Below are 22,704 nucleotides of genomic sequence, written 5' to 3' on the forward strand. Positions count from 1 at the left end.
GACTGGCACATAATTGAATGAAAGAAGTAGACAAAGAATATCAATATTCATTTATATAATGATTACTTAAGGAGAAATGTACATTCTAGCATAAAGACTTCTGACAGCCTTTTGCTTAAATTACACTTGACTTTTCCCTACGGGCAAGTTTACTGCTAGTGAAATTCCTAGAAAGGCCTGGGGAGAAGACTGGAGATACAGAAAGGAGCCAGGATTCCGGACAGAAGGCGTTTGGGGGACGTTACGGGGCTAGCAGGAAAACGTTTGGTCCTGGAGGAGTTCAGAAACCCAGCAGTCCGACAAACCCAGGGCACAGAGACGAACGCTGCCCTCGGGCCTCGGCTGGAAGCTTTGCAGAGTCAAGGGAAGGCGTCGCGCAACCTGCCGCAGGGGCAGCTCCGAGGCCCGGCCCGCGTGGCGTTTCCCCGCCCCGCCCCGGGAGCGGCGTGATGGGGGCGTGCTCCCGGGCGGCCCCGCCCCCGCTCCGCCGCCCTGTGGGTCACAATGTAGGGTTAGGGCGGCCGGCGGGCGGGGCTCGGCGGGGGAGGAGCTGCCGGGCGGGGGCGGTGACGGCGGCTGGGGGAGGGGAAGGGAGGAGGAGTCGCGGAGGGAGGAGGACAGCGCCATTCCGGCCGGCCGCTCCCTCTGTCCCCTCTCCCTTCCCCGCAGTGGCCCGCGAGCCGCCAGTGAAGGAGCGCGCGCGCGCGCGCCCGTGACGCGTCCGGGCTTGCTTGCGCCCTCCCGCGCCCCAGCGTCGGCCGCCAGCTCATGGCCCGGGCCGGGGCCGACGAGCCGCGCTAAGGCGGGCCGCGCGGAGTCGTGGGGCCGCCGCCGTGGCCCTCCCTGTCCGCACCTCGCCGCCAACCCCCGGTGCCCGCGCACGCCGGCCGCCATCGCCTTCGCGCCTGGCTGGCGGGGGCGCTGTTTTCCCCCGCCGTCCGCGCCGCTCCCTGGAGCTCGGCGGAGCGCGGCTGCCAGGGCCGGCGGAGGCACGAGGAGCCGGACCCCGTTGCCTGTGTCGCCGCCGGCGCCGCGGGGGCCATGACCGTGGAGCAGAACGTGCTGCAGCAGAGCGCGGCGCAGAAGGTGAGGCGAGCCCGCGAGCCGGCGCGGCCCAGCCCGGCTCCTCCTTCCGACGTGCCGCCTGGCCCGCCTCGGCTGGGAGCTCCCCGGTCTCCCTCGCCGCCGCCCCGGCCTCGGCTGCCCCGGCGTCCCCCCCGCTCCCCGCTCCCCGCCGCCCTACCCTTCTTGGGGGCGAAGCGCCCAGTTCCGGGCTGTGTGTGGAAAGCGAGGTGTAGTTAGCGGGTTTCACTCCAGTTCCTTCTCGCCGATTGTTTTCCTGTAACAGACGGTGCCGGGTGTTTATTGAGAGCGACCTCGCATTCCTACACTCCTCTCTCTGACTTCTTAATTAAACTTTATCTTCCTCCTCTTTAAAAAAGAAGAAATAGCCAGGTTGTCACCCTTTCCGAACACAGTTTTTATTTTCAAGGGAGGAGCATTCCAGGCCTGCTATTTTGCAAAAAGGTCTCCACCAGAATTGAATTGCCTGCCTGGCGGGGCAGGTACGTTAACCAGGTGGATTCAATGTAAAAGTAGAGGATTTGGTTCGTTCCCTTTTTTCTTTTTTTCTTTTTCTTTTTCTTTGTTTTGTTATGTTTCTTTTTTTCTTTTTTTCTCCCTGAATATAGAAACTGGCCATGTTTAGTCCAGGAATCGTTTGTCCCCTAAGTTTGACCTTGTAACACATTCAAATGGTCACTCACTTAAGTTAAAAAAAAATGTGGGTTTGTGAAGCTTCAGATCTTCTACAGTAAGCAGTGAGAGATGCTTCCCCCCCCCAGATTTTGCTTTCCGAATCTCAAATGCACTATCATGGCTTGCACCATATCCAGAAGAGTAGTTGGCTATGACTTAATTTTTTTTATTTTTGATCATTTGTGTGAAAAGCGTTTTGGGCAAAAGGAAAACATTGCTTTACTCGACTTGAAATTATGGGGGTAACCCGGGTTTACTGGGAGTAGCTACTAAAACCTGTATCTGGTTTTTCTGGAAGAGGAGTGGATGCCCCACCCTGTTGTAGTTGGGGCATAGCTATATCCTATCTGTGCTTGATTTTAGAATAAAGCCTGCTGTCCTAAAATGAACACTGTGTGTACTCACAGCTTGCTGAATTTTTGCTTTGAGATTATTTTTAGAATTTCATGATAGTACTTGAGGTAATTGAAGATGCTTAAGAATTTTGGAAAGCAAGGATAGTGCATTGTTATTTTAGGCACTTTGGGAAAGTTGTCTTTGGAACTCTTGTGTGTTAGTTAACTGTTACTGGTAAATTTAGCAGATTATTACAGACTGCAGTTTATTTACTGTGAATTTCGTGAACAGTGTCTCCGAATCCCCTCTATTCTGTTTTGAATGCCTTAAATTTTAGTTTTCCCGATGTTGAGAATATGACAAAGTGTTAATACTTAATGGAGGATCTTATTGGTCATATATATACTAAGCAATATTTAAGAGGTTTGGTGTTGTTTCTGTTTATGGTTCTCTTCGGTGTTGAATATTCAGGCCTTTTTGTTTCATAGTGGAAAATATAGCTCATATTTTTTGTATCTTAAATTTGAACAATAGCAAGAAGTTTGTGAATTTATTACATTGATTTTGGACTAAAATACTTCTTTAGCATAGAATTAGATAAGCAGATCTGTCTGCTTGAGCGCTGTATGCATAAAGTTGTGAATAGAGTCAAATTACTGAAAGTGATCTTGGCCATCAAGTCCAGTTTCCTAGTTTAATGAGTCCTTTCCTTACACAAAAGGAGTGGTTGTTAGTCCAAAATATTACCATTATGATGCTGTTTTTAGTGTGTGTCTGTCAGATCATCTCATTGATATTGTGCACATTTTTTAAGAGCAGTATAATTGCATTCGTTTTTATACTTGCATATGGTATTTTTTTTAAAGCAACATTTAGTGTGTTTGCTTTCCATATTAATATACTATTATTTTGCTACTTATATTAGAAATAATTAAAAATACTTATATAGGTCCAAATACTTTAAACCATCTACTTCAAATAAATTGATAGTTTTGAATCCACCAAGCTAGTGACTAGGAGGTGGACTTCAAGCTGGTAACTAGGAAGCGAACTTTAGAAGAAACAAAAGTGAAACTCCTTGTTTTTAAATTAGAAACTTTATGAATGATCATTAAAACCAGACGTGTCTGGTGCATATTGCATAAAATTTTAGCCTATTTTATGCTCTCCTTAAAAAAAAAATTTGTGTTGTGTGCTCATGTGTAATATTAGCTTTATATGAAGAACTATATTCCGGTAGTTGGAACAGTTTCCTATTTTTCAAGATTCTTTTTATTCTGTTTCTGAAGGATGTATGATTAGTAATAATCTAAAAAAAAAAAAAAAAAAAAAAAAAAGCACAGCACTCATAGGTCTTTTGTTCACCTACACAGTAACTTGTCACAGTGTAACTTAAAGCAGTGACTATCTTTTCCTCTAATGTGTTCTTTGCTTGATTGCTCAAGTTTGGCCATAGCAGAGAGTTGAGATGTAGTGAAACTGCAGAGAGCTGCTTTTCTGAGGTTTAAGCTAATAGAGGTGAGGTGGAGTTGGTGGCAGATTGGCTATAGTTAAATCTTGTCATTATTTTGGTCTTGAACATGTCTCTTCAGCCTTTGTGCTTGATATTTACTTAAGAGTAGGAGCCTTACAGGTCAGAAATTTGATTCATAGATTCAGCTTCCAAATAAGGATTATTTAGGGCAGCAATATTGAAGGCTTCCTCCCAGGGACCAAATTAATTTGTAGAGTGAAGTGAATTGGATACTATTTACATTAACTATATCCTTCGGAGTTGAATGAAATAGAAGTTTCATAAAGGCCAGTGTTATGCTTATTTTGTTTCACCCTAAGGCTTAGAGCAGCTCTTTGCACAGAGTGGGTTTCAGTAAATATTTGATGAATGAAATAATGAGTGAGGGTTTTCTAAAAGGAATGCAAGAGCAGGGGTTGTTTTCGTTCTCTGACTGAATGTCTTGATTTAACATTGAGAAACAGTGAAAGCTCGAAACCGTGGACAACTGTTGGAATATAGGCAGTGTAGTGGAAAGACTAGTAGGAGGGTTGATCTAAATTAAATCACCTTTGTATGACATTGGGCAGGTCATTAAATGCCTCCAATCTTCTTTTTAAGCCTTAAAGTTAGTATGATTAGATATGAGCAGATTTTTTTTTTTAGATTTGAGTGTTTAGTGGAGCTAAGCATGCATTTATTCTGGACAGAGAGGATAAAAAAGAAATAGAGGATGGAGACAGAATCTTATGGATCAACAGTCAACTTTCACTTAGTTATACTGGGGGTTTAGGTGGGAAGGATGTCACAGATTAAGCAAATTAAGAGTCAAAACAAAACTTGAAAAAAAATACAAGCTGAATTCAGGGTAAATTTCTTAGTTAATGTGGTATTTTTTAATAAGGTATTATCTAAAGCTATAAAATTACAGTATTTCAAGGGATAGTTAACTTTGTATAAATCACTATAAACATTACATAAAATGGATATTCTTTAGTATTAAGTAGTTGGTTATCTTGTTACCTACTAGCCTAAGACTTGGTTTTCAGAAAGAAAGGGATCCAGCTTCTCATTCCCTTTTTACTCCTTCCTTTTCTCACCTAATTTTGATTTGTGTACTAGGATTGTATCCATCTGCCTTAATGCAGTCTCATTAGCTCCAGTATTCTGTTGATTTTCTTCAGTATTCTTTGTATGAATATCATTTGCAAATAATTATCTTTCTGACCCCTTCTTTGTCAATTTTAATACCTATTTTTCATATTTTATTGTTTTAGCTAAGATTACAGAATACTATTAGGGTTGTTAGGTTCTATTATGTATTGTTTCATTGTGATATGAAATATCCTTATAGATCTAAGTTTTTAATTATTTTGAAATTAGGTTTTGGTGTTGACTAGCAAATGTCTTTTTAAAAATTTTTGCAACCACTGATACAATGTTTTATGTCAATAATAAGAACTATTGTAATAGAAAACATGCAGAATATTTACTGTGTGCTTTTAAGAAATTGTGCTGAAAGCTTTATAACTTTTTTTTTTTTCTTTTAATCTTCCTAACCATCTTTTTAGGTGAACACTTTTTTTTCCTCCATGTCCTGGTTGAGGAAGTAGTATTAGAGACATTAAGAACTTTCATTGTGAGATTTAAAATAAGGGTCACTAGGCTCAGGGGCTTCTGCCATTAACCATTAATTTGTATTGCTTTCTGGTAAAATCACATTTAGTCATGATGCCTCCATATTCAGTGTACTAAATTATAATCTACAATGGTAGAATCTCCTTTCTTAAATGAGGTTGGTTACAAGGTTTGCTTGTGTGTATATGGTCTATTAAGATAAGCTTAGTTCATAAGAGCATTAGAAAGCTTTTGTCTTTTCCTATGCTTTTGGAATTGTTTGGTGTAGTATTAGATTAAACTATTCAAAATTGGTAATGTTTAACCACTTTTGATCTTTTAACCTAAGTACTTGTTACTTTGAAGTTTTGATGAGTATGACTATATCAGCCTATTTTATTTTGAGCAAGTTTCAGTTAAGCTTTCCAAATTTTGACTATGATCTTTTAAACATTTTCTTTTGTTATTTAAAGGCTTTTTTCCCTTTTACTCTCTAAAGTGTTGCATTTTTAAAACTGTTGACTTTTAATTTCAACACAACAGGTTCAGAGAATATGATTTGTAACAGTTTTAAGAATTTCTGAAGAATTTCTTATGACTAAGTACATGAGGTTTTAGTGTTATTAAAAGAATGTGTATTCTTTGAAAGTTACAAAGTTCTGTTAAATGCACACTTACAGTGTGATTTGACTGTCATTTTTTTCTTTATCTTAAATTCTGAGAGATGTTGTCTCTACTTTTAATGTAATTTCATCAAATTATCTTTGTATTTCTAATGAACCTAATCCAAACTTGTTTTTGATGGCCTTTTAGTAAGATTTCATTGTTTGCATATATAGTGCATTTAATACTTTTTAAAGCAAGTTTAATACTTTTTACTGCCATTTGACTCATTTATTTAAAGAGTTTTTTCTGCCCTTTTAATTTTAAACAAATGTATTTAAACATATACTTTTTCTGATAGCATAAATAATTATTTTCCCTCCTTCCCTGTGTTCCTAATAAGGTCAGATTGTTAAGCGTATTTTTACTAAAATACCGCATTTTTCATTTTGTCAGAAGAATACAGAATTGTAGTTTTATTTATTTATTTTTTGTCTTTTGTGGGCCGCACCTGAGGCATATGGAGGGTTCTCAGGCTAGGGGTCTAATCGGAGCTATAGCTGCTGGCCTATGCCAGAGCGACAGCAACACCAAGTCCGAGCCACATCTGTGACCTACACCACAGCTCATGGCAGTACTGGATCCTTAACCCACAGTGAGGCCAGGGATCACACCTGCAACCTCATGGTTCCTAGACAAATTCATTTCCCCTGCTCCCGGAATTGTAGTTTTAAATGATGGCATTTTAAATGTCTTAAGGTGTACTTTACATCAAAAATACTACTTGCATTACACATTAGTAGCTAATTAGTTTTTAAAAATAGCTAATAGATGTTTAATGTTAACTATGATTTTCTGTGAAGTATAATACTATTTTATTTTGTAGATAAGTTAACTTTTTTTTTTTTGGTCGTTTTAGGGGTGCATCAGCAGCATATGGAGGGTCCCAGGTTAGGGGTTGAATCAGAGCTGTAGCTGCCGGCCTACGCCACAGCCACAGCAACAGCAACACCACATCCAGGCCAAGTCTGCAACCTACACCACAGCTCACGGCAATGCCAGATCCTTAACCCACTGAGCAAGGCCAGGGATCAAACATGTGTCCTTATGGATCCTAGCTCAGTTCATTAACCTCTGAGCCACGACGGAAACTCCAATAAGTTAACTCTTTATGTAAGCTTATAAGATTTCCTCTTTGATTTTAGTATCCACAAATTGTGTGTGTGTGTGTGTGTGTGTTTAACAGTCCTGGCGGCAAAGATTTTTTTATCTGAAAACTTTAGTGTTGTTCTTAGGAAAAAAAAAAAATCCTTCCCCCCCCCAAAAAATATATATATATACATATTTATATATAAGAACTGTTGTTCCTTTTCCTTTTATCTTCCTTCTAAAACATTATTTGAATATTAGATACCATTCATCTTTCTTCTTCGCTTCAAATTTTTTTAATAATTTCTTTCTCTCCCTTTTTATTCTATGTGCTAGGTTAACTTCTTACTTTGTCTAAATTATTACTTTTGTAGTGCCCATTCTATATTTACTACCTCCGTAGGTGATCAGATACTTTTTTGAGGGGGTTGTTTTAGTAATCATTAGTCCCTAAGTGCACAGAATCGAATTAATTATAAACAGCTCATGATAAGCTATCTATGCAAATCTGTTTTCATTTATTTATGAAATAGCTTATTAATCTTTAATGATGAGCACATATTGAACCCACTACTTAAAAGCTAGAACTTTGACAGTAAAATACATCTAACCATAAAGTCCCCTCTCCCCATCCCCCTGTTTTCATTTGAGATTGTAATCATCTTGAATCTTGGCTTCATTCTCCCCTTAATTTCCTTTTTAATCACTTCTCTGAATTTCCGAAGGTATATATTTTAGTTATTTTAACTTTAGAAATTTTTTGCACCTTGATATGTAAATGAAATTCATCTGTGTACTAAAAGTTAAGCTTGCAATATCTAGACGATGTAATGTCTGCACTTAATTTTTGTACTCTGTGTGAGATAGGGATCCAGTTTAATTTTAATTGCATATATGATTTTTTGTTGTTTATGTTGCCTTACTGAAAAGTTAATGCTCTCCCCAACTCAACTGACATACCATCTCTGTCATATATAATCGCGTTATGGCAAGTGTTGTTTTTAACCCTGGCTATTTTTTTTCAATTATTCATTTTGCGAATGCCATCATCTCTTCATTGCCATGGCTTCATAATAATGTCTATTACTGGAAAAGTAAGTTTTCCTCTCTTCTTCCAAAATGTCATGGTACTTTATCTTGCTTAGAAAGTTTAGAATAATTTTGCCATGTTCTCTAAAAAACCCCATTTGAGTTTTTAAGTAATTTTTTTGAATCTATAGGCCAATTTGGGATCATTAATGTCTTTATGATATTGAGTATTTCTATCCATGAACAGATTATACTCTTTCTTTTATTGAGGTCTTCTTTCATATTTTTATTCAGTTGATAATTTTAGCAGTAGAATTCTTACATATTATTTTTCCTTTATACTTTATCATTTCTGATAACAATTTGTGGTGCTTTAAAATATTTGTTATTTATTACTGGTGTGTACAAATGCAGCTGGATTTTGTACATTGATCTTATATCCAGCCACCTTGTTAAAATGTATTCTAGTATTTTTTCAGAGATTATTTTGGATTTTTTACATAAAAGATCATATCATAAATCATAACGCTTATTTATTTCCATTTTTTATGCCTGTAATTTTATTTTTTCTTATACTAGGTAAAATGATAGGTTTTTTTTTTTGTTTGTTTATTGCTCATTTAAAGGACATTTCCTTACTTTGGAGCTGATATACTTCTAAAGTATTTCTCTTGGGTAAATACATAAGATATTGCTGAATGGTTATTCAGAGGGTTGTACCATTGTACATTCCAGTCAGTAGTATATGGGAGTTCCACTTGGTCTACATTTTTGTCAGCATTTGGTATTTTCAACTTTTATGTTTTTGCTATTTTGGTGAATATGCTGTGGTATCTTGTGTTAATATGTATTTCCCTAATGACTAATGGTTTTGAACATCCTCTGCTTATTCGCCATTTTTGGATGATTTTTAAGTATTGTTTCTTATATATTATTTAGTTTTATATTCTCCCAGAATCAGCAATAACAAAAGCTGCTTATTCTTCCAAGTCTAAAAATGGAAAACACGTTAAAGAAGTTGCTAGAGGTAAAACATTTAGAAGCAGGTACTGATATGCTTAGAAAACAAAATGAAATTGCACAGTTGTTTTTCTTTAATTTCATATTTTTAAAATAAATACCTCATAAAAAGACTCACTGCTGAAAAATGAAAAGCCTTTTCTTTTTCATGCCTCAAACTACCACTAATCTGTTTAATAATTAATTAAACACACAAGAATAATCTTAATGAGGTGTATTTTGTTCCATAGGTTACACAGATACTTTCACCTTGTAGTAGGCTTGGATGTTGGAGAGAACTTGGGGCAACCAGTGACAGGGTGGGATGAACCATGGACAGCTAAGCAGTTGAGCAGAGAAAGACTTCTTTTATGATTTTTGGTCCACGAGAGAACAAGAAAGAAGAGGAGCTTGTTTTGACTTAGAAACTCCTTATTTGTTGGGTTTTTGTTGGTGGCGTTAGCCTGAAAGTGAGTCTGTTGGGGTGGGTGGCACTAGCTTTGAGGGCAGGATTGGCTGCCAGCCTGAGAGCTAGGTCCTTCATGAGGAGGAAGGATGTGGGGGAGGAGTGTGGAGAGAGAGACTAGGAATGAAGAACCGTTAGTGGCCAGATTCTGTTGCTGTGGTAACGCTAATGTGAGAACCAACCACACACTTGTATATACACATGTTTATGCATCATAATTTGTGCCAGAATACATGCAAAATTAAATACTCATTTCTTTGAAATGGAGCTACAGAAGCAGGCTTGGGCTGGAGGTGTGGGGCTTGCTGTCACTGAGTCCTCTGAGCTGGTCTTGGTGTGTTAGTGGTAGAGCCCCATAAGTCTTCCCATGAGGCCTTAGAGAAAGACCTTGGGACAGAGGATTGAAAGGAAATCTGCGGGAGTCCACTGCCTCAGGTTTAAAATGACCAGTGTCTGGAGGAAAGAAGCAGTTCTGTGCACTGGCCTCTTGAAGTTATGGACACCTTTGTGTCTATTGTAGTTGAGCCATACCGATTTTCAGAGCTGACCTCTGGGCTTTCCCACTGGGGCTGGGACTTCAAGTTGATAATAAGACTGCGGATCTAATAGAACTGACAGTAGTTCATTCTTGCTGATGGCATCAGAGAGGGAACACCGGCACATCAGAGTATGGGAGGCTGTGGTGGGATAGAGAAGGCAATCTGTGACATGGCTGAAGTCAGCTCTGTGGTAGTCACTGGGTAGGGGGCCCAAGTTTCTGTGGACAGAGAGGTCAGAGGAGCCCACTCAGGGAATGGCATTCTGTGTGAGGAGATGTGATCTCAGGGCCCTGTGGACATTGGTGTTATTTGGCGTTGCCATTAGCTTGCTTTGCTTGGCTTGGGCCAATTCTAGCCTCAGGGTCTACAGTTTTGAGATGGAAGGTGTACCTTCTATGCATTTTTGGCTGTTCTGGTGGTGGTGATCAGGGACCCTTTATCCCCCTTAAAGTACAGGCAGAGCAAAGGGAGCTTGCTGGGTTTAATGAAGGGAGGGGGCTGACTAACAGTGCCTTTGTTCTCCTCTTCCTCCTGTTTTATAAGGGGTCTGAGGGGGCCTTCAAAGGAGGTGAGGGTTATGGGGCTGTGTAGGAGTGGGAGACGGGCAGGGAGAATGGTGGGGAAGTACTGGGAACATGCTGCCTCAGTCTTTTCATTTACTGCTCATTTTTCTATCTTCTACAGGTATTGTATATCTTGCTCTTCAGTTGTAGGAAGGTATATATTCTGAATGTCTTATGTGTATATTTTCTCTCAGTGTAGCTTGTGTTTTCATTTTATCATCAAAGTATTTTAACATGAAGTTCATTGTACCATTTTTTTTTTTTTTTTACTGTTAGTGTTTTAACCTATTTTTTTGAACCCTAGTTCACAATATATTTTTTTACCTATGTTTACTTGTAAAATGTTTTCTTTTTTTTTTTTGTCTTTTTGCTATTTCTTGGGCCGCTCCCGCGGCATATGGAGGTTTCCAGGCTAGGGGACTAATCAGAGCTGTAGCCACCAGCCTACGCCAGAGCCTCAGCAACGCAGGATCCGAGCCGCGTCTGCAATCTACACCACAGCTCACGGCAATGCCGGATCATTAACCCACTGAGCAAGGGCTGGGACCGAACCCGCAACCTCATGGTTCCTAGTCAGATTTGTTAACCGCTGCGCCACGACGGAAACTCCTAAAATGTTTTCTTATTTTAGCTTTTATATTTAGGTGTATGATCTACTTGGAGTTGTGTGTGCTCTGGGGTGTAAGTTCAAGGTTTATATGAAATAAATGAACCTAATGTTGTAGTTCATTTATGGTTATGGTTACACCAGAACTTAACCATTTTGCTGTTGAAACCTAATTGGTTATCTTTCTATATATTTATGGACCATTGAGATTTTTTTTTGTGTGGTGAAATTCACCTTTGTTTTTATGTTTTTTTTTCTTTTGGGTTATGTTACTTTTTTCTTTTTGATTTGAAGGAGTTCTTTATGGTCTAGATACTACTTTTCTTTTTCACCACTTATATGTTTTGCAAAAATATTTTCTCATTTTCCAGGTGTCTTTTTATTCCTTTTATGTTGTCCTTTCATGTAAGACCCCTTATTGATATAGTTGCATACATAATTAATTTCCTTTATTTTCGATCTTTCATACCTGCTTCATAAAATGATATTCTCTTTTATTGATGTATAATCTTTTTATTGTTTTGCTTTCAGTATTTATCTTACTACACTTGGATTTGAATTTCACATGTTTGAATAGGTGTCCAAATTCATGTTCTCTTTTGGAGAGACAGTGACTTTATTGAAAAGTTCTTTCTCCTTCCCATTAATACTTGACTTAATGGCAGTATTTTTATCCCTGTGTCGGGCTGTTTTAACGGAAAATGGGTTTGAAGGACGCTCTCTTGAACTAAAGTATTTTTGTTATAGTTTTACTGAAGCTTGCATAAATATAAACTAGGCAAACATTTATTATGTTCTATTACGTGCTAAAACCAAAAACCAACTGATAACTTAGATGTAACAAAAATAAAAGACTTAATTTGACAGATAATAGTATTTTACAGACACTAACTTGGCAATTGCATCTTCAGTGAAGGAAATTAATATATGTGTATTAGGGTGTTCTTGTAATATATTATTATTAAACTTTTGGAATAGATTTTATTGATGTTGTCATCTTCATTCCACCTATGACCCTGGTACTTATTTGATAGCCATTGTCTCAGCCTTTTTGTTGTCAAGTCTTCAAAAATGTGCTTCCAAGTTTGATCATAAACAATTTTTTTTTTTTTTTTTTTTTGCTATTGCTCAGGAAATTTAATTATTCCAGTATTCCTTAAGCAGAGTGTTGAACTGAACAGGTTGTGTGATTTAGTGTAGAGTGGAATACACTCGCTGTGAATAAGAGGAAACAATTATAGCTTACTTTTAAGTTAGTACCAGATAAATATTTTTTTATTGGAACTTGTGAGTATTTTGTCTGTGAACATGTCTTAGAGCCAGGATAATCATGAGGGTGAGATACTGCTGTGCAGTGTGATAACTGCTTTTGCAGACACCATGGGACAGCATTATTGTACTGGAGTAATAATTGTGTTGTAATTATTGCTACCTCCCTTAGGAATTGTACTTTGTCATGATGAAGGTTTTAAAGTGTGCTGCCAAAAATCTTTAGTATTTGAACACATAGTATAAACATGAAGATGTGGAGAAGTAATAGGTAAGAAGACAGTAGCAAGTAGGCCTAGCTGTGGGGCAAGATTTTTGTCAGTGTGAGCTTTTGCTGTGTGAACTTTCAGTACATATTTTAAGTTATTTACATTTGGGCTTTACAGCGTGGTAAAATACAGCTAATACAATAGTCAAAAGTTTTACTTTTAAATAGTTTTGATTTTCTGCTTTCTTTGCAAGCTTTGAGAGATGATATAGTTTCTCTATCATATATGTTCATTACTACACAGTTAGTACTTTCAAAAAAAAAATTACACCCTCATATAAACTCTTGTTTCACGTTTTCAGTTGCCTCATTATCATGTCCATCCATTCATTTGTCCTTTGTGTTAAGCAGATTGAGAAATAAATAAACATACTATAATAAAGCTTGTGGTAGTGAGGGTCAGAAATGCATACATTGTATTAGAAGTTAAGTGAAATATTTATAGGATGTGTTGGTAGGACCAAGGAGAGGCTCTAAGGAGAGGATTCACTGTCTTTTGTATGCTATTGAGATAACTCCTTGTTGGGGGGCTGAATAGCTTCAGGATGGGGGCTGTGCCTCAGAAGAACAAACCACTATGATTAGAGAGTTAGAACTTTGAGCCCACTTTCCAGTCCAAGGAGGGGAGAGGGGCTAGAGGTTGAGCTTAGTCACGAGTGGTCAATGATTTAATCAATCACACCTATATAATGAAATCTCTGGTGCCTTATATACTTTTAGTAAGTGTTCAGTAAGTGTTAGCTCTGGGATTGAACTTATACATGGTAAATTTTTCATCCCTCATTGTCATTGAGACTTATTCTCTTAAAAATACAAAATTACCTCAAAAATATATTATTAGAATATAAAAATTGCTTTTAAGGAAGTTGAGTAAGGATCCAGTAGGACACAGAAACTTGACAGTAATTTAAACGGGAAGGTTTAATACAAAGAAGTGTTGAGTAGTAATAGATGATTATCTACTCAAGGGTAAAGAGAACTCTAAAGAATAAAGGAAGGAATAAATTTGGGAGAGATCTTCCCAAGCCCCAAGACTGAGATTCAGTTCTTGTTGGAGAGGTGGTCATTGAAGCTTACTTAGATGGAGGGCAAGTTTACTGAGGTGCTGGAGGCTGCACAGTTCTGCAGATGGCTGTCTTATGGGTCTCGGAAAGAAAGTAGTATAGAGCAGAGGCCTTATTAAACCTAGCACTGTATCTAGAAGGATGGAGTTTCTAATAGTAGAGTGTATTATGTAATTCATATGACTACAAATTGTATTTACTTTAAGGAATTTTTTGTGACACATATAGCTGCAAGGAATTATGTAGAATTCTAGTTTGAAAGTTCTATTTAGAGCATGCTTATTTTGTTTTATTAGTATAAAGAATTTTGTTTTTGGACTGAAAATTAATTATGAAAATTTAAGCACCAAAACCAAGAAATACATAAAGATTTAATTGGACAAGAGAGAGATATATTAGGAATCAGCCAGATTATCAGCATCAAAACAAGTTAAATACATATTTTATTTAAACTACAGAATCACAGTTCAAGGATATGATTTGATTCACAAAAGTTTTGTTTACCCACTTTTTTCCAGCATATAGCCATTCTAATTTGAAAACACACTGTTCCAAAAGATTTTGCAAGTTGGGTTTGGAACTCTAAATGCACGTTCCCATAGAAACCATATTTCAATGGCTTAGGTTCTTATTTGGCCTAGAAATGTATTTAACTCTGTGTGAAGTTAGCTTATAGTGCTCTGTAACAATATTTTTGGGGAAAATTGCATTTAGAGTTTCTATTTCTGAGCCTGTCTTTTATCTGCCAGTTAATAGGGATGGAGGATTCTGTTAGGGGCATGGTCATCATGCAGGTGTCAGATTGGTCAAAGGGTTAGAGTGGCAGGTAGAGATATGAAGGCTGAGGTGAGGAAGGATGGACACATATATTTATTGAGGATGAGCAAAGTCTCTCATTTCTTTTTTTTTGGATTATATAATGATTATGATTTAGTTCTGGGATTCTATTAAAAAAAACTAGGAAGAGACTCCTTAAGTTGATAATCTCTGGCATTTCTAAGCCTCCATATAAATAATGAAGAATTAAAAAAATGTACTTGTAGGTTTATACACCCATAGAGGTGTATGATTAATTTATTTTAATACCAAAATGCTTTTATCCCAGAAAGACTGAGATAAATGGTGACCCTGGCAGTAGAAAATATAGGATACCCCAGCTATTTATGAGGTTAGTAGATAGATTATTTGGAATTGAGAATTTCAGCAGTATTGTCCTGTATACTCCTTCAGGCAGGTTTGACAGGATCAGAACTAGGAAATAATGCCTTCTGTGAACATCTAGATGCAATGTTAGGAGAGCGTAGGAAGTTTGCTGAGTGGGTGTGATTTGTGTATGCTTCTCGTTCCTATCTCCAATAGTTAATTGGTACCTCTTTCCTTTGGATGGAGTCAAGCCCTGTGATCTGACTTACTCCTCCAGTTCACCTCTGCAAACTCTGCTATATTCATTTATTCAGTTGGTGTTTATTGAGTTCCTACTATGTGCCAGACACTGTTGTACTAGTTAGTTGCCAGAAACACAGTGATGTGCTAAATAGACAGTCTGTGCTTTCTTCCAATTTAGAGTCTGGTGATTAACCATAGTATGTTATTATAGTCTGTGGCTAGTGTCAGGGAACCTCTACCCTTAACAGAAAACAACTGAATATATCCAGACCTTTGAATTAGGAAGGAGAATAGTATTTTGTAGACCCTGAATGAAAGGAAAGAGGGAGAAGGGGGAAGGGAGTGCAAGGTGAAGCTAGAGATAGCTGGGGCATGCAGAGGGCCCTTTAAGCCTTGAGAAGTCTGGTACTATAGGACAATTCCTCAGAAAAGTCATAGAATATACATATGAAGGGAAATGAAGGGCCAGCATGTTGTCCCCCTTAAAATTACAGATAAAATATTGGAATTCCCTGTGGAGCAACAGGTTAAGGATCTGGCGTTGTCACTGCAGTGGCACAGGTGCCTGCTGTGGTGCAGGTTTGATCCCTGGCCTGGGAACTTCACATGCCGTAGGGACTGCAAAAAAATAAATAAATAAATAAAATAAAATAAAGGTGATTTTTAAAAAGAAAAAGATGATGAAATAAGGTTGTTGGTTTTTTTCTTATGTATCTATCTGGTTAGAGGCAAATTTGGGGCTTACAAAGAACTGCATAGATGATATATTAGGTACTTGACATTATCTGTCAGTTAAGTTTGGAACTTTTTATTATGGTAAGAGATAACATGAACTAGGGCAGTTTAGTGTTATTAGGTAGTTGCAGAAGGTATTTGTAAAAATAGATGCCTGTTTGGTTATGTACCTTAAAGGCGTCTATTTCTACAAATAGATAAAGGAGAGTATAATTAATCCTTTCATTGATAGGTAACTTTCTTAACCTATCAAATGGTTACTTACCATTTGGTACCTAGCAAAGCTGATTGTAAAATTTAAGGCATCAAGAAATGAAAGTGAGATCTGAAGGTTAAGAATGCTTTGGGGCTTTTCTATCAAATTGGATTATTTTCTTTACTTAGAAATTTTGAAAATTTTTTCAGAGCTCATTCTAAGACTTACCTTTTTTTACCCTGAAGATGAAAACCTTTATCTCTTTCTTTTGCATTAACCCAAGCTTTATTTATATCTAGAAATTGTCAAAGGAACCCTTGACTTACTTGTGAGTCACTCACCCCTTAACGCAGAAAGCTTTCCTGCCTTGTAGTCATCCATGCTCCAGTTTTCTTGAATCATTATCTAAGTGTTTTATGTCAACATAGTAATGGATTTTGAGGATGAGTTTTCATTTTTCACTGAATCTTCAATGTCCAGAATCAGAAACCATAGAGAAGACAGAGGCTGTGGAATTTGAACAAACCTGTAGTCATTTCAGTCTCTGTACTTAACTAGTCTCTTGAAGCGTCTGTTAGTCGTAAAATGAGAGTAACTTTCTAGAGGATTTATGTGTGTGCATGTGCACATGTGTTAAATGAGATTATGTATTGGAAGCACTTAAAATAGTCTGGCATACAGCAAAAGCATAATAAATGCTTGTATTCTTTCCTTGGCTTAAGCCAGTGATCCCTTTTTTGTATCCTCAAGAAGTTGTAGCAATGTTAAATATGCTGTAGTCTTAAACAGATTTTAAACCCAACGTTATGTAGAGTCCAGGAGGGGAGGAAAAGAGTTTCTGTGAAACACTCTAATCCTTACTTTATCTCGAAATTACTGATGTCTTCTTCTCTCAGAAGTGCATAATACTGGGTTTTGCACATAGTAGGCACTTTTAAGGATGTCATCACTTAGTGAAAATAATATCAAGGAAGGAATATAAAGGCCTGTAGGTAGTCCTGGCTTGTTTGCTTCTTTATTTTTGGGATGTTTGCAAGCATTGAATCTGAACATTGTGTCTTGCCCTTCTTGGTTTAGCAGTGTGAACAGATTGCACCTACCTCCTCATACTGTAGGAGATAAGAAATCCATACAAAGAAGAGCTCAGAGCTGGGGGGAAAGGAGCTCTAGAGACGATGGTTGGATCCAACCAAAATCCCTAGTCAAGGAGGTGATAGCCATATGCAGGACATTTTTAGTTGAGGATCAGTGTTTATCATAGACCAAAAGTTTGGTAAATAGGAAGGTACAAACCTTGAAAGAAGACCAGGGTCCTATTCACAACAATAGAAATAGCAATGAAAACATACAATTGTAGGAAGTGAAGGTGCAAATTTTCAAAGACAGGAAAAACATAGCTGGAAGATGCCAGTAGCAAAGGGGGAAACTTGACAAATGAGGTGATTTCTCTGCCAAACAGAGTTTTTCTCAGAGTTCACCTCTTTTGATCTCACTTTCATTTCTTGATAATTTCATTAAAAAATTCTTTCACTTTTTTCCTTCCCACTCAGTCTTCTTCCTCACCTTAATCCTTTTCTCTTCATTGTTCCATTTTTAGTCAAAATTCATGAGATCAAGAACCATGCTAGAAATGCACCTGAATTATTGTTAGGATATCTAGCTAACATTATTGTGAAAGCTGAACAAAATACCAAACGATAAAATTGTAGACGTTGCTTCTCTTCATAAAATACTCAGTATTCTTATTGTACTCGCTAGCATTCGACTGTCACTATAACAGGCTACGCCAAAAGTTGGTGGCATGCCAAAATATTATCATTACGTTCACACATAGGTTGGTTGGGGTGGCTCTTATCATGTGCCTCATTTTTCTGGAGCAAATGAGCTACCCAGGTTATGTTCCTCTTAAGGAAGTGGCAGACCTTCAAGAAGGGGGGCAAGCCCAACCATGCAAGCACGTTTCATGTCTTCTTGAATGTTGTCTGCTATTATGCCATTGGCGTAAGCATGTCACACGGCCAAGCCTATCATCAGTGCAACAAGGAACTATGTCTCTAGAGGGAGGAATCGAGAAGTGGAAATACAGAGATATGGGAGAATTGGAAGTCTAATTTCAGTCATTGTAAACTTTTCTGAATTTTACATTCTTTTTACATTTTACCTCGTAGTCATTAATGTGTGCATTCTACCACTTTAGCATAATATGATTTTTGTAATGGTAGCTTCTTTTTTCTCCTCTCTCTCTTTTTTTTTTTTTTTTTTTTTCTAGGGCCACACCTCTGGCATATGAAAGTTCCTGGTCTAGGGGGTGAATCAGAGCAACAGCTGCTGGCCTACATCACAGCAATGCAGGATCCGAGCTGTGTCTTCGACCTACCCCACAGCTCATGGCCAGACCCCTGACCCGCTGAGTGAGGCCAGGGATCAAACCTGCATCCTCATGGATTCTAGTCAGATTTGTTTCCTCTGTGCCACGATGGGAACTCCCATGATAGCTTGTATGTAGATTACATATTTGCTGTTTAAAAATATACAGTTATTTGCTTAAATCAAGCCATGGTTCTGTGTTCATCTGTATCAAAATCATTTGAAATACATACTAAAAATGCAGATCCCTTAGCCTTAACCCATATGCTCCTGGAACCACCATCTCTGGATGTGGAGCCTGGCAATCTTCTTTATTGACAAACGTATCAGGTCTTTCCTTTGCACCTTTCTGTTTAGAATCTCTTTCTTAGGGGAGGAACATTTGCATTGTTCCTGTTTTTTCCAGCATTATAAATAATAACCAGTAACATTTGTACAAATGATTGATGTTGGGGGGTATTTAATAGTCTTTCCCTGATACATGATTGAATAATTGGTAGTTGAGGAAAAATTATATTCTATGGAAAGAATGGTGTTTGGAATGCTGGTGGGGCTGATTGATAATCAGGGTTGTAAAATCTTTCAAGTATTTTATGTTCATTAAATCAGATGTTGAATTAGATGAGATTTCTGTAAAATTTGTATACATCCTTAGTTTGTAATTTTGATATTGTGTAAGTTGGGCATGGTTCCATTGCTAGCTATTGGTAATTTTTTAAATGAAAGTAGAAAAATTGCCAGGTTTAAAGAGAATTTTATTTTTCTCCTATTTCAGCATGGAAAGTTAGGCAGTTCAACTCTTTTATTCAACTTGGAGTCTTCCTAGCATTTTATATACCTTGTTTCTATACTTTTAAATGTATTTTATCATTAATCTCAGTTATCTCAGCTTTTAATAAGATTCTTATGGAAATGAAAATTCATTGATGGCAAGTAGATACTGCCAGTGCCTACTGTGTACATTTTTTTCTTTTCCCTTAGCAACAGATTTGCCGAGAATGGAGTTCTCTTCATTGTGGCTCGGTGGTTAAAGAATCTGACTGGCATCCATGAGGACGCAGGTTCAGTCCCTGGCCTTGCTCATTGGGTTAAGGATCCTGTGTTGCCGTGGCTGTGGTGTAGGCCGGCAGCTCAGCTCTGATTTGACCCCTAGCCTGGGAACCTCCATATGCTGCAGATGCGGCCCTAAAAAGCGAAACAAAAACAAAACAGACTGGTAGAGAAGCATTTTTGCCTAGCTGAAAAATGCATTTCCCAATCTCCTTTGCAACTATGAATGGCCACATGACATGACTTTGTTCTGCTTATTGAGGCTTTAAGTGGAAATCACTAGATGGGGCTTGTTAAAGAAAGCAGAATCATTTGATAGATACCTTTTGTCCTTTGCTCTTTGCTTTATCCTCCTTGCAACTTGGACAGAATGTTGGAGGAGGAAACATGGAGTGACATTTAATGACTGTCACATCAGAGTGTTTGGTGGGAAGATAGAAGATTTCAGCAGATCCTTTTCTTCTAGTGGTGACTCACTTTTCATGTCATATCCGTTGAGCTTTCTTTCTTTAATAGTGCTGTCTTAGTTTTGGGGAACTTGTTTTAAGAAATGCAGAAATGTAGGGAGGAATAGGGAAGTGTAGAAAAGGGTTTGCTAGTGGAATCCTATCCTCCTACCTCTTTTTTCTCTCCAGTATAGTTGATTATATAGACCAGTAGATTATATAAACAGATCTAAAGTAAATGGGGGCAGGAGATCCTGCTGTGGCACAGTGGAAAGGAATCCGACCAGTATCCATGAGGATATGGGTTTGATTCTTGGCCTCACTCAGTGGGTTAAGGATCCGGCATTGCTGTGAGCTGTGGTGTAGGTCGCAGACATGGCTTGGATCTGGCGTTGCTGTAGCTGTGATGTAGGCCAGCAGCTACAATTCCCATTAGACCCCTAGCCTGGAAACCTCCATCTCCATATGCCTTGGGTGCAGTCCTAAAAAGACCAAAAAAAAAAAAAAAAAGGGCAAATGGGGGCAACATGATCAGTTCTGTTTACGATCTTTTATGACAGATTGAAGAATGAGATGATTCTTTTTCTTTCCCTAAATAGGATAGGATCTCGTAATGTAATATATCCACCTAGTGTCTCACCTGCCAAAAGCATGTTTTTTTTCCTCAGACATCCTAGGTGCTTGGATGCTGGCTGATTTCAGGGGAGAGATTAATAGGGCTGCCAGGATTTCATTCTGTGGCCTCTTCCCAAGTTAAAGTAGCCCAGTGGATACCTGTTTTAAACCTTAGTTCTTCTTAGGATTAGCCATCATGCAGATCACTCCTTTTCTTGTTGGGAGACATTAATTAGGTAGTGAAGAATGGACCACAAACTCAGTAAGAAATTTAGTAAGACTTCTTGGGGCATAATGTAGACATTCCCTTGCGAAACATGAGAATGAATAAGGGCTTCCACAGTGTGGCTGATTCTTCCTAAAAGAATGAAATTTATTTAGTCTTTCTCAAGTTCTGTATATTTTTTTACTATAAACCCTAGTGTATTGGGTATTTTTTTTTCCTTCTTAATGTCATTTATTTTCTTGTCCTTGTATATTTTTAGATTTTGGAGTGTAACACTTGGTTTTTCCCTTCCTCTAGCACCAGCAGACGTTTTTGAATCAGCTGAGAGAAATTACTGGCATTAATGATGCCCAGATACTACAGCAAGCCTTGAAGGTATGGCCTCCGTTTCATGACGTACAATTTCTGTTACACCCTCATCTCTGCTGCCTACCATATCTGAAAGCTTAGTGTTTTAGTTATACCATGGGTAGCAGTAGAGATATGGGAAAGAACTTAGATGACGAGCCTTACTTAACACACACTGCAGTTTTGACCATGTCAGCTTTCAGCAGCCTAATGTTCCAGGATACCTTGGAGTGAAAGCGGACCTCTCTCCATGTGAAACGCTTTTCATGCAAAATGGAGGGATGTGAATCCAAGAGCTAATGGCTGATTTTACTCAAGAGGCATGATTTTAGAGTATAATTGGGGGTGGAGGATAGAATGGGATAGAGGAAATGAGAGAAGTAGAAAATTACAGAGTATCAGAAGCTTATACTTTTTCCTTCCAAGAAGGAGAAATGTAAACTGGCTAATATTCAACTAATAGCACCTTAAGAACATTCAACATCAAACTGTTTGATTATATACTAAAGTGCATCATTTTTATTATATCTTACAAAGTATGCTCATTTCCACACAGATGTACCTAGTTGAGTCAAATCACATGGATATGCACATTGAAAATGAGCAAGTGAATGGAAGATGTTCAAGAACTAGAACTGCATTTTCAGTCTGTTTATGTATTGCTTCTAAAGGCTAACAGCAATATAACATTTTTTGCCCCTATAGGCATATACACAGCTTCAGTCCTTTACAGGTTGCTCCAAAAGACAACATTAATTATATCATTTTTGGTCATGAGCCAGATTTCATTTGTCTCTAGAAATAGTTTATCTTTTGGATGATTGTAATCGTAATTGTCATAATTGTAGTGATAATAACTAGCACTTACTGAGCACTTTAAGTGCTGGGTGCTCTTCTAAGTGCTTTATGTGAATAACTCATCCTCCTAATAACTATGTAGTAGGTATTATTCTCATCCCTTTTTTAAAAGTTAAGGAAACAGAGGTTAAAGTGACTTGCTCAAGATCACGCAGTTAGTATGTGGAGGAGCTTGGACTAGAAACCAAGCAGGCTGATCTCTGCGCTACATGTAATTTCTGCTTTCACCAGAGGCTCTGCTTCAGCATTTTTCTCCATCAGGAGAATGATGAATCAGTACTGTTAAGGCATTTTAATGCCTGATTTACAAAGCACTGTAAGTATTTGGAGAGGAAGCAAAAGTATCTTACCCCACTTTTTATGATTATGATATTTAGGTGATTGCCAGTCCTTCCTTTATTCTGATAAATATGTCTAAGACACTCCTGTTTATTTTTAGAAATTGCCTTTTCCATTCTATTTCACTTGAGTGTGGGGCTATACCCATTACCTTGTCAGGGCAAATTTGGGGAATTCACTTATTTATTTTTTTAATTTGAGAAACATGTAGAATATGTTTAAGTAAACACAAAGAATTAATCAAATTTATTATTGTACAGATTTCCTTTGAGGTAAGTTATGTGACCATAGGTAGGTTTTTTTTTTTTTTTTAACTTTTGTTTCAGTTACCAGTACTGAAGATAAAACAGTGTACTTAAACCTTAATTGTTGCTCAGTA

The 22,704-nt window shown here is 38.0% G+C and overlaps 1 protein-coding gene and 1 long non-coding RNA gene across 12 annotated transcripts in view; both read left to right on the plus strand.

Annotated features, from left to right (window-relative positions):
• The first annotated feature begins 605 nt into the window (after positions 1-605).
• The window catches only part of USP25 (ubiquitin specific peptidase 25), a 138,015-nt gene continuing 115,916 nt past the window's right edge, over positions 606-22,704 (plus strand). For all 11 annotated transcript variants that reach the window (XR_014825013.1, XR_014825015.1, XR_014825014.1 and 8 more), the window contains exons 1-2: positions 606-1,086; positions 21,078-21,155. Coding sequence is in view for 5 of the 11 variants with exons in the window: in XM_021070822.2 (XP_020926481.1) it covers positions 1,042-1,086; positions 21,078-21,155 (123 nt within the window). In the remaining 6 variants the exon portion in view is untranslated. The remainder of the gene's footprint in view (positions 1,087-21,077; positions 21,156-22,704) is intronic.
• Positions 7,060-15,821, plus strand: LOC146397829 (uncharacterized). Its single transcript, XR_014825019.1, has 2 exons — positions 7,060-13,480; positions 13,537-15,821. It is a non-coding gene; the product is annotated as an uncharacterized LOC146397829 (long non-coding RNA).

Source organism: Sus scrofa, chromosome 13 (assembly GCF_054392235.1).
Source record: "Sus scrofa isolate SSC_HxYL_T2T_F1_AM1 chromosome 13, Sscrofa_HxYL_maternal_Yorkshire_Landrace_v2.0, whole genome shotgun sequence".
Classification (NCBI taxonomy): domain Eukaryota; kingdom Metazoa; phylum Chordata; class Mammalia; order Artiodactyla; family Suidae; genus Sus; species Sus scrofa.